Raw genomic sequence first — 11,571 nt, 5'->3', positions numbered from 1 at the left:
CGGGGGCCCCCCAAGGGCCCCTCGGCGAAGAGCGTGTTCAAGCGGCTGGGAGCCGCAGAGTGGTTTGCTGCGCTGCTGCGAAAGGCGCAGCAAAAGGCCCGGGGAGAGTGCAGGGTTTTGAAGGAAAAAGGAATAACCCCAGAGGCGAAGAACTCGCCAATTAAGGGTTTTGGGTATCCGCGGTTTGACTTGAAGAGCCGCCAAATGAGGGTTTCTCCGGGGGTTTCTTTGTCCTTAATAAACGGCTTCAAAGCCCCCATTCGCGTGGGAGCAGCAGACTTTCTGGCCCAAGGCAGTGCTGCTGCGCTGCTGCTCTTTCTGGACTGCTTCGCGGGGTACGAAGTTGTGGGGTCTTGGCTGACCCCGCAGGGCCGCTGGAGCAGCGATCCCGATCCCGATCCCGATCCCGATCCCCGCCCCACAGCCGCCGCGGCCCGCGGCCGCCGCGTGTACGTACAGCTCCAGAACACCGGCCCGGGCCCCTTCGGCTCCGTCAAGCAGCTGCTGCTGCACACAGCCGTCGAGCGAGTGGTCAAGACCATTGGTCCAGTGCACCACTTCCTGGAGGCGGTCTTGGAGGCCCTGAAGGCCTCCCCGGGGGTCATTTCGGGGGCCTCCAAGGCCCGCAAGTTGCTCGCAAAACGCATTATTCGGCTAAGACAAATTTGCTCCATTGCTTCTTTGCTGGACATTCCCAAGGGCCAGGCCGAGCAGGTCTGGCGGGACTTGCTGCGGCAGCCCACGGCTGCGGGCCGCGCGCGCAGGCTCTCGCAGCTGCTGCAGCAGCGGCAGCAGCAGCAGCAGCAGCAGCAGCAGCAGCAGCAGCAGCAGCAGCGCCGCCGCTGGGCCTGGCAAGGCGCTGCTGCTGTTAATGTCACAAAGCCCATTACCCTTTCCTTCACTATGTACCCAAAGCCCAGCCACGGAGTCCGAGCCACTGTGGCTCTCAGCAGCAGCAGAGTTTTCTTGTCGGAGGCTTTTGCTGCTTTCGCGGAGTTCCTGCTGCTCTCCGGCAGCAAAGACTCCCTCGACAGCTTCGAGGCCATTTGGAACCGCTAAAATCCATTATATTAATCTAATTAATCAAATTAATTAAATTAATGTATTTAATTTAATTCAATTTCAATTAAATCCAACTCTGGTCATGTCCGCACGCCCCCACGACGCATGCGCCTCCGGGGTGTACCTACACCTCCCTGCATGCATGCGTGCATGCATGCGTGCATGCATGCATGCATGCATGCGTGCGTGCATGCATGCATGCATGCATGCAGGCGTGCATGCATGCATGCATGCGCGCCCCACGGCTGCGGCCGCCGCAGTGGACTTCCTTTATACATTTCTTTCTTTCTGCGGCCTTTGCAGTTTAGTTTCGAAAAGTGGGCCTTTTTGCATTAAATGCATTAAATGCATATAATGCATTTAATGCATTTAATGCAATTAATGCATTAAGTGTTCTTAATGCATTTAATGCATTTAATGCAATTAATGCATTTAATGCATTAATAGCATTTAATGCATTATATGCATTTAATGCATTAATAGCAGTTAATGGATGCATTAAATGCATTAAATGCATTAAATGCATTAAATGCATTTAATGCACTTAATGCAAAGTCTACAAAGTGCAAAGTCTTCGACATTTCAGTCACACGCCTTTTGCAAGCATGCATTTGCCCCGAGTCCCGCAAAGGCGCGCGCAGGCGCTGCTGCTGCAGAAGCGGTGGGTTTGTTGCTGCGGAGGCCTCGCTGCAGCGGCGAAGGCCCCGAAGAAATGCCTATTGAAGTGTTTATATGTTCATATGGCCTCAAATTTGTACAAGTTAGATTGCTGTTGTTTCTTTCTTTTAGTTTTTAAATGAAACACTTGTTTGGTTTTTTGATTATTTTTTTCTATTTTTCGAGCTTTTGCATGCAGCGCTTTTTGGGGCTTTTCAACTTGCTGCACAAGGCTTTGAATAGGCGCAGCTGAGCATCAATTAATAAATTTAATTCAAATATTTAATTCAAATATTTAATTCAATTTATTTCATTTATTTCCAACTTTTTATTTTTGCCTCTGCTGCCACAACAACTCTAATTTTCCACGTTTCATTATCTCAAGTCCTCAATTAGATCTTTCCCAAACCCTCAGACTATTTCCTAAAATTCAAATATTTAATTCAAATATTTAATTCAATTTATTTCATTTATTTCCAACTTTTTATTTTTGCCTCTGCTGCCACAACAACTCTAATTTTCCACGTTTCATTATCTCAAGTCCTCAATTAGATCTTTCCCAAACCCTCAGACTATTTCCTAAACCCTCAGACTATTTCCTAAACCCTCAGACTATTTCCTAAACCCTCAGACTATTTCCTAAACCCTCAGACTATTTTCTAAACCCTCAGACTATTTACTAAACCCTCAGACTATTTTCTAAACCCTCAGACTATTTACTAAACCCTCAGACTATTTTCTAAACCCTCAGACTGTTTGCTAAACCCTAATGCAAACCCTAGGGCGGCTCTCCAAACCCTAGAAGCAGATAAACCCTCGGGCGGTTATATAAACCCTAGGGAGGTTATTTAGGCCCTAAAGTGATTATATAAACCCTTAAAAGCAAGTGGCTGCCACAAGAGGGGCCCAAAAGGGCAAAAATGGGACAAAAAAGAAGCAAAAAAGACATAAAAAGAAACAAAAAAAGACAAATAAGAAATAAAAGAGACAAAATGAAGCAAAATGAGACAAAAAAAAACAAAAAAGAAACAAAAATAAATTAAAAAGAGAAAAAATGAGACCAAAAGAGCAACAGCACCCCCTGCTCTGTCTTAAGCAGCCTCACCATTTGGGGGCCCCTCAGGAGGAGCCCCCAGGGGCCCCCAGGGGCTCCCAAGGCCAAGGGGCCCCCAAGGGGCCCCCAAGGGGCCCCCAAGGGGCCCCCAAGAGGCCCCCAAGGTGCCTCCAAGGGGCCCTCAAGGGCCTCTGGAGGCCCCTACGAGACCCCCCGGGGGCCCCTACGAATCCCTCGGGGGGCCCCCTAGGGGCCCCCAGGGGGCCCTACGGGGCCTTAGGGGGCCCCTCGGGGGCCCTTAGGGGGCCCCTAAGGGGCCCCCTTTGTGGGTCCAAGGGTTTGTGTTGCTGTTGCAGCAGATTTGTTATTTGTTTGCTTTTTTTTGGCGTTTGTTGTCTGCTAGTTAATTCCTTTCTGTTGAGAAAAAAAAGGGGAAATAGACTGAGACAAAAACCACAATTCAGGGTTTGAGAAGCAGCAGCAAAAGAGATAAAGGGAACATAAAAAGAGAGAAGAAGAAAAGAAATAAAATAATAAAAGAAAAGAAAAAAAGAAATAAAACAATAAGGCGAAAAGGAGAGACAAAGAAACAAAAGAAAAGACAATCGGCAAAACAAATCTATTCGAGACACATATGGAAACCCTAAACCCTAAACCCTAAACCCTAAACCCTAAACGCTAAACCCTAAACCCTGAATTGTAAACTGTAAATACTTTGGATGGACCTGAGAAGGCCGAATGGAAGGTTTATTTTTCCCTGGTACCTCCATCTCTTGAGGGTTTAGGCACTGAAAATTAGGGTTTAGGGTTTAGGGTTTAGGGTTTAGGGTTTAGCGATTAGACTGCGGGTAAAAACTTGAACTCTATCTACCCTTTAGGGTCTAGGGTTTTGGTTTCGCCGTTTGAGGCAAAGGGAAGGTTTTAGGCTACAGGGCTGAGGGTTTAGGGTTTAGGGTTTAGGGTTTAGGGTTTAGGGTCTAGGGTTTAGGCCGCAGTGACCCGGTCCAGCCAGCAAAGCTGCACTTCACCAAGTTGTTCCGTCCTCCTGCAGCAGCAGCAGCAGCAGCAGCAGCAGCAACAGCAGCAGCAGCAGCAGCAACAGCATTAGCAGCACACAGCAGCAACAGCAGATGCAGCAGCAACAACTATAGCAGCAGTTGTAGCTCCTGCAGCGGCCGCAACAGGAGCAGCAACAGCATCAGCAACAGGAGCAGCAGCAACAACGGCAGCAGCACTAACAGCGGTAGAGGAAACTGCAACGGCAGCAGCAGCAGCAGCAGCAGCAGCGGCAGCAGCAGCAGCAGCAGCAAAATGCAGCAGCAAAAGTTCCGCCGCCGGGACTTGAACCCGGGTCGCGCGGGTGAGAGCCGCGTATCCTAACCACCTAGACTACGGCGGATGATTGTTTTGCTGCTGCTGCTGCTGCTGCTGCTGCTGCTGCTGTTGCTGTTGCTGCTGCTGGCAGGAGAATTGTATTGGCTGGTTCTGCTGCTGCTACTGCAGCAAGAAGTCGCTTGCTGCCGCCAAGATGGGACTCCTATTTGCTGCTGCTGCGGCAGCAGCAGCAGCGCCGTGCCCTGCTGCTGCTGCTGCAGCGAGAAGAACCCTGCTTCTGCTTTAAGCAGGTGAATTCCACCTGCTGCACGTGCTGCTGCTGCTGCTGCTGCAGCAGCAGCAAACGAAAGCCGCTGCTGCTTCTTCTTTTTATGTTTTTCATTTACTCCTTTTTCCTGAGGTGCTGCCTTGGGGCTCTCTAATCTCCTTTCGGATTTAAAAAATATTTTCTGTTTTTATTTCTCTTTTTTTCTCATTCTAGTTCTCTTTTTCTCTTGCTGCCAAAGGCCGGCCTGCTGCAGCAGCAGCAGCAGCAGCAGCAGCAGCAGCAAATGCGCACAAGAGTCGTTTCCAGGCGACTCCTGCAGCTTCTGCTGCGTCCTGCAGCAGCAGCTGCTGCTGCAACCAGAAACAAACTTGAGCAGCAGCAGCAGCAGCAGCAGCAGCAGCAGCAGCAGCAGCAGCACGACCTGCAGAGCCAAAAGCCTAGACCGCAGGCCCTAGGCCTTTCTTTTTTCTTTTTTTGTCTTTTCTTTTTTTAATTTTTTAATTTTTAATTTTTAATTTTTTCATTTTTATTTCTTTTTAATCTTTTCTGTTTTGCTTCTTTACTTGGCACCTCCCGCTACGCTACTCTCTTTGTATGTCTCCAAATCGCGCAGCAGCAGCAGCAGCAGCAACGGCAGCAGCAGCAGCAGCAGCAACGGCAGCAGCAGCAGCAGCAGCAACGGCAGCAGCAATACCAACAGCAGCAGCAACACCAACAGCAGCAGCAGCAACAGCAGCAGCAGCAGCAATATGGTATGAGTTTTGATTTCCTGCTGCAGTTGTGTTGCTTCTAAACTAAGGCAATACTTGCAGGGCCCTTGAGGGGCCCCAGGGGGCCCTAAAGGGCCCCTGGGATATTTCGGGGGGCACAGGAGGGCCCCCCCTGTGCTGCTGCAGGCTGCTGCTGCTGCTGCTGCTGCTGCTGCTGCTGCAGCTGTACAGACAATGCGACTCCGGCACGTCTGCTGGTGATGTTCGCGCCTGCTGCTGCTGCTGCTGCTGCTGCAGGTATGCTGCAGGCGACGGAGGTCGGAGGGCGACCAGTGGGCTGCTGCTGCTGCTGCTGCTGCGGCTGCTGCTGCTGCTGCTGCCAGCAGCAGCAGCAGCACCGGGAATGAAGCTGCTGCGCCTAGGAGCCACGGGGCCCCAGGGGGCACCCCGTCTCTGGACATCGCAGCAGGAGCTTCTTCTTACCCCTCCATAGTTGCTGCTGCTGTTGCTGCTGTTGCTGCTGCTGCTGCAGTCGCCCTTATTGCTGCTGCTGCCGTTTGCAATGCTGCCGCTTCCGCAGGAGCTGCTGCTGCTGTTGCTGCTGCTGCTGCTCGGTGCTGCAGCGCTGCTGCTGCCTCCGTTCCCTTCATCGGCGTCGCTGCTGCGATCGGCAGCATCTTGGGTCTCATGAGGTTCTTCTTCTTCAGCAGCAGCAGCAGCAGCAGCAGCTGCTGCTGCTGCTGCTGCTGCAGTGTGTGTGGAGTCTGCATCAGAAGCCGGGTCACTGGGTGTTGCGAAGAGCGGGAAAGCAATGGGCTCAGCAGCAGCAGCAGCAGCAGCTGCTGCTGCTGCCTTTGTTGCTGCTGCTGCTGCTTCGATCATCTCGTCCTCAGTCAAGGCCGCGGCCTTTGCAGCGCTGTTACTTTCATTCTCTTGCTGCTGCTGCTGCTGTCCTTGCTGCTGCTGCTGCTGCTGCTGCAATTGCTGCTGCTGCTGCTGCTCTTGCTTCTTCAGCTTCTGTTCATCTAAGGGATCAGCAAGTGTTTCAGGCGAGGTCGTTAGGGCCACAGATTCTGCAGCAGCAGCAGCAGCTGTTTCTGTTGCTGCTGCTGCTGCTGCTGCTGCTGCTGCTGCTGCTGCAGGGTTTCGTTGCTCCCGCAGCAGCGACGGCCATGTGCTGCTGCTGGCAGCAGCACCGCTGGCAGCAAGGGGGGTCTCTTGGGGGCCCCCTTGGGGCCCCCCTTGAGCATCTTTGTTTTCTGAAGCAGCTGCTGCAGCAGCAGGAGCTGCAGCAGCAGGTGCAGCAGGAGGTGCAGCAGCAGCAGCAGCAAACGCTGCTTCCAGCAGCTTGCAGCACTCAGCCACCTTGGCAAGGTCCCCCTGGAACGTCTGTACACCTCAAACGCATGCAGCAGCAGCAGCAGCATCAGCAGCAGCAGCAGCAGCAGCAGCTTTGTGGGGCCCCGGAAGCAAAAAGAGAAGCAGAAAAAGCCCCAAAGAAAAAATGAAAGGAATTCAATTCTGCAGCTCCGCTGCATGCGCCAACCAGGTGTACAGACACCCAATTTCTGCATGCATTTGCAAATGGAAGTGGCAAAAAAGGAAAAAAGAAAAAGAAAAAGAAAAAGAAAAAAAGAAGAAAAAGGAAAAAAAGGGAAAAAATGAAACAAAAAAGCCCCAAAGGCAAACGCATGCACCTGCATGCAGCATGCGATGCGCTGTACGTACACCGCAGCCCCCTGCATGCATGCATTTAATTGCAAAACTTTACTTTTATTTATTTTATTTAATTCCAAACATTCTTTGCATGCATTTATTTAATTACGAAGTTTAATTTATTTTAATTTCTTTCAAAAAGACTTGCTGCGCCCAGCGGGCCCGCATTTACAGAAGACAATTGAAATAAATAAATAAAATAAATAAAATAAATAAAATAATAAAACAAATGAAATAATAAAATAAAGAATCAAATAAATAAAATAAAATAATAAAACAAAATAAATAAAAGAAATGGAAAATAATAAATTAATTAATTTCAAATTCGAACAGCGCGAGCCGCTGGCTTTGGCCGCCGGGCAAGGGCCCACGGCTCTGGCTCAGAAGAGGGTTTAGGGTTTAGGGTTTAGGGTTTAGAACTTAGGGTTTAGGGTTTAGAACTTAGGGTTTAGGGTTTAGGGTTTAGGGTTTACGTAGAGGAGTCCAGAGTCCTCGCGGAAGCCCAGGCGAGACAGCAGAAGAAAAGCCTCGGACTTGACGTCGGCGAATCTTTCTGAAAATAAAAATAAAAATAAAATAAAATAAATTAAAATAAAATAATTAAATAATAAAGAAACTAATTAAATAAATTAAAATAATTAAATAATAAAGCAACTAATTGATTAAATTAAAGTAATTATATAGTAAAGAAACTAATTAAATAAATTAAAATAATTAAATAGTAAAGAAACTAATTAACAAATTAAATTAAAATAATTAAATAATGAGGAAACTAATTAAATAAATTAAAATAATTAAATAATAAAGAAATCAGTTAAATAAATAGAATAGACAAATTCGATATTAAAAGAGCAAATTAAATAATAAAATAAAAAGAATTAAATCCTAAAAGAAACTTAATAAATAAAATCAAAGAAATTGAATACTTGGAGAAACAAAATAAATCCCCAAATAAACTTCTTTAAATAATAAAAAGATAAAACAAATGGAAAGACAGATAAATTAATTAAAGAAAATGAAATAAAAAACAAAATAAAATAAAATAAACCCCACAAGACAAAAGGATTCTCTATTACAGAAGAAAGCCTTATCTTCCTGGGGGATCGTGTTGGGATCGACTGGGATCGTGTTGGGATCGACTGGGATCGAGTTGGGATCGTGTGGGATCGTGTTGGGATAGTGCTGGGTCCTGTGGGGGTGTGGGATCGCGCTGGGATCGTGTGGAATCGTGTTAGGATCGTGTGGGGTCGTGTTGGGATCGTGTGGGATCGTGTGGGATCGTGTTTAGATTGAGTGGGATCGTGTGGGATCGTGTGGGATCGAGTGGGATCGAGTGGGATCGTATGGGATCGAGTGGAATCGTGTGGAATCGTGTCTCACCCTTAAAGCGCGGGGCTGTGGGGTTTACGCGGCCGTAGCGCACGCGGTCCTCCGTCGTTGTTGCTGAGCGCAGATTCCTCAGCATCAGCTGCAGCAGCAGCAGCAGCAGCAGCAGCAGCAGCAGCAGCAGCAGCAGAGAGGAAGCGTGAGGCCCGTGGCCGCTACAGCACCTGCGGCCATCAAACTGCACTTTACGACCTCAACCGCTGCAGCTGCCAACGAAGCAGCAGCAGCAGCAGCGCTGCAGCAGCGCTGCAGCAGCAGCAGCGCTGCAGCAGCGCTGCAGCAGCAGCAGCGCTGCAGCAGCAGCGCAGCAGCAGCAAAGCAGCAGCAGCAGCAGCAGCTTACCAACAAAGTTCCCAGCGGCTTTCGGGCACCAGTGCCCAAACGCTCTGTGCAAGCAGCAGCGAATTCAGCAACAGCTTGCTGCAGCTCAGCTTTTTCTGCTGCTGCTGCTGCTGCTGCTGAGTCTGCTGCTGCTTGCAGTGCGGCAGCTGTTGCTGCTGCAGAAGACGCATGTGCTGCCTCTGCATCCTGCAGCTCGCCAGCTGCTGCTGCTGCTGCTGCTGAGTCTCGTGCTGCTGCGTCTGGTGCCGATTTTGCTGCTGCTGCTGCTGCTGCGGCTGCCACGGCAGGCTCCTCAACAGGCACAGCAGCAGCGGCAGTTTGCTGCTGCTGCTGCTGCTGCTGCTGCTGCTGCTGCTGCTGCTGCTGCTGCGAGACTTCAACAGGGGCCTCTACCAGCCGCGGCTGCACCACAGCCAACCTATCGCGCAGCATGAGCTGCTGCAGAGGCTCTTGCTGCTGCTGCTGCTGCTGCTGCTGCTGCTGCTGCTGCCGCAGCAGCAGGGAGTTCAGCGTGTCTGAGAGGGCGCGGATGGCCTCTGTCTGCTGCTGCAGCTGCAACGTGAGGTCTTGCTGCTGCTGCAGCAGCTGCCCTTGCTGCTGTGCAGCAGCGGCGGCCTTAAGAGTGCCCTCTTCTGCTGCAGCAGCAGAAGCAGCTTCTTTGTTGCTGCTGCTGCGGTTCCTTCTGCGGCACCGGAAGTGATCCTGCAGCAGCAGCAGCAGCAGCAGCAGCAGCAGCAGCAGCAGCAGAGAAACTGCAGCACTATGGACACACAGAAACAGTTGGACTGAACAGCAGCAGCAGGAGCTGCAGCAAAAGCAGCAGCAGCAGCTGCTGCAGCTTACCCAGAGAAGCACAGCAGCAGCTACTGCAGCAAAGAAGACCGCTGAAGGCAGCAGCAGCCTTGCAGCAGCAAGCAGCAGCCGCCGCAGCATTTGCCACGCCGTGTTGGGACTCCCTGCAGCAGCAGCAGCAGCAGCAGCAGCAGCAGCAACAGCAGCAACAGCAGCAGCAGCAGCAGTAAGTGGCAGCGAGAGCAGCAGAGAACCCTTCGGCGCCTCTTCGCAGCAGCCTCTACGGTCCACGCCCCGAAAACTAAACCCTAAACCCTAAACCCTAAACCCTAAACCCTAAACCCTAAACCCTCACTTTCACTAATAACGCCGGAGGCGCTGCTGCGCTGCTGCTCAGGAGACACCGCGAGGGCCCCCGCGCGGGTCAGAGCAGCAGCAGCAGCAGCAGCAGGAACGTGCCAAGGTACCTGCAGCAGCAGCAGCAGCAGCAGCAGCAGCAGCAGCAGTTATACATGGGAAATTTGGAGGGTTGGACTCTCTGCTGCAGCTGCAGTGCAGGCTGTGCTGCCTCGCTGCTGCTGCTGCTGCTGCTGCTGCTGCTGCTGCTGTCACCCCAGCCCTGCCTCCCGCAGACGACTCACAGAGCTCCCTGGCTGCAGCTCTGGCTGCTGCTGCTGCTGCTGCAGCGGCTGCTGCTGCTGCTGCTGCTGCTGCAGCGGGAAGGGCGCCACCGGGGCAGCATACATCTGTGCTGCTGCAAACGGTGCTGCTGCTGCTGCATAGTGCTGCCAATAGGGGGCCCCTGGGGGCCCCCCGGGGGCCCCCCAGCTGTACCCATAGGGCACATAAGAAGAAACCATATAGGGGGCCCCCATGGGGGCCCCTAGGGGGGCCCCCCCCACAGGGACCCCCACGGGGGCCCCCATGGGGGCCCCTAGGGGGGCCCCCAGAGGGGTCGAGAAGTGCGGGGCCCCCGCGGGGGCCCCCACAGCCACAGGGGTATAGACTGAGCTAGAGGGTACTGGGGCCCCCAGTGCCTCTGAGTATGGGGGCCCCCCAGATCCGCAGGGGGCCCCCAAAGGGCCTGCTGCTGCTGCTGCTGCTGCTGCTGCTGGTGCTGCTGGTGCTGCTGCTGCTGCAGGCAGCGGACAAAGGGCAGCAGGGGGCCCCCCTAGAGGGGCCCCCGCTGCAGCAGCAGGATAGGCCTCGGGGGGCCTGTCTGCAGCAGCTCCCACGTTAGCAGCAGGAGCAGCAGCAGCAACGGGAGCAGCAGCAGCAACGGGAGACGCAGCAGCAGGAGCCGCAGCAGCGGGTGCCGCAGCAGCGGGTGCTGCAGCAGCGGGTGCTGCAGCAGCAGGAGCAGCACCGCCGGCCGCCTCTGCAGGAGCTGCAGCTGCAGCAGGGGAAGCAGCAGCAGCAGCAGCAGCAGCAGCAGCAGCAGCAGCAGCAGGATCAGCCGAGGGGGGCCCCCCTTGCAGCGCTGGGGGCCCCTGGGGGGCCCCGGGGGCCCCCGTCGGCGCAGCCATTGCAGGCCATAAGAGGGGCCCCCAGGGGCCCCCAAAGCAGCACAGGGGGCCCCCCGGGCTTTTAGGGTACAGTTGGGTACAGGGGCCCCCTTTAGGGAAGAAGAGACAGGGCGAGACGAGGGAGACAGAGACAGGCAGGGCCCAGTTTGCTGCAGCAGCAGCTGCAGCAGCAGCAGCAGCAGCAGCAGCAGCCGCGCGAGGTGTAAGAAACAGCAAACACACAGCAGAAAGTCAACGCGAAGTGTGCAGCAGCAGCTGCAGCAGCAGCCACTGCCGCTGCTGCTGCAGCTGCTGCTGCTGCAGAAGCAGCTCGCGCATGCAGCCCGCTAAGAAGACCCATGTCTCTGCTGCAGCAGCAGCAGCAGCAGCTGCTGCTGCTGCTGCTGCTGCTTGCTGCTATTCATTCTTGGCTTTTTGGCGTTTGGGGTTTATTTGCTGCTGCTGAGGCTCCCGCCTTCTTGTGGAAGGCAGCGGAGACCAGCAGCGCCCCGCTGTGGGGCCCCTTGCTGCTGCTGCTGCTGCTGCTGCTGCTGCGGCTGCTGCTGCTGCTGCTGCTGCTGCTGCAGCGCTCTGAAGCTTCCTTAGCTTTTCTTGAGCCATAAAAGGCTCAAGGCCCCATTCATACTGCAGCCCGTGGGCCCGGCGCCCCAGACCCTAAACCCTAAACCCTAAACCCTAAACCCTAAACCCTAAACCCTAAACCCTAAACCCTCGAGGATGTCA

At 53.0% G+C, this 11,571-nt stretch overlaps 4 protein-coding genes across 4 annotated transcripts in view; 3 read left to right on the top strand and 1 right to left on the bottom strand.

Moving 5' to 3' along the window:
- Positions 1–204: 204 nt before the first annotated feature.
- On the top strand, positions 205–1,059 carry ENH_00052760 (hypothetical protein, conserved; the record flags this gene model as incomplete). Its single annotated transcript, XM_013581465.1, has 1 exon — positions 205–1,059. One exon carries the CDS (start codon positions 205–207, stop codon positions 1,057–1,059), a length of 855 nt encoding a protein of 284 aa, XP_013436919.1.
- A 2,452-nt stretch (positions 1,060–3,511) lies between these two features.
- Positions 3,512–5,169, top strand: ENH_00052750 (hypothetical protein; the record flags this gene model as incomplete). The annotated part of the gene is made up of 5 exons (XM_013581464.1): positions 3,512–3,533; positions 3,762–4,133; positions 4,277–4,398; positions 4,615–4,671; positions 4,990–5,169. The coding sequence occupies 5 exons, from the start codon at positions 3,512–3,514 to the stop codon at positions 5,167–5,169; spliced, it is 753 nt and encodes a 250-aa protein (XP_013436918.1).
- Position 5,170: 1 nt separating this feature from the next.
- Positions 5,171–10,848, bottom strand: ENH_00052740 (hypothetical protein, conserved; the record flags this gene model as incomplete). The annotated part of the gene is made up of 7 exons (XM_013581463.1): positions 5,171–6,475; positions 7,276–7,355; positions 8,183–8,270; positions 8,531–9,232; positions 9,374–9,486; positions 9,678–9,789; positions 9,964–10,848. The coding sequence occupies 7 exons, from the start codon at positions 10,846–10,848 to the stop codon at positions 5,171–5,173; spliced, it is 3,285 nt and encodes a 1,094-aa protein (XP_013436917.1).
- Positions 10,849–11,565: 717 nt separating this feature from the next.
- The window catches only part of ENH_00052730 (G-patch domain-containing protein, putative), a gene marked incomplete at both ends in the record, with an annotated part of 111 nt that continues 105 nt past the window's right edge, over positions 11,566–11,571 (top strand). Inside the window, one exon of the mRNA XM_013581462.1 lies at positions 11,566–11,571. This exon is cut by the window's right edge and continues 105 nt beyond it. Coding sequence (XP_013436916.1) covers positions 11,566–11,571 — 6 coding nt within the window.

Source organism: Eimeria necatrix, genomic scaffold (genome assembly GCF_000499385.1).
Source record: "Eimeria necatrix Houghton genomic scaffold, Enh_scaff420, whole genome shotgun sequence".
Classification (NCBI taxonomy): domain Eukaryota; phylum Apicomplexa; class Conoidasida; order Eucoccidiorida; family Eimeriidae; genus Eimeria; species Eimeria necatrix.
This window is presented reverse-complemented; position numbering and strand designations above follow the sequence as displayed.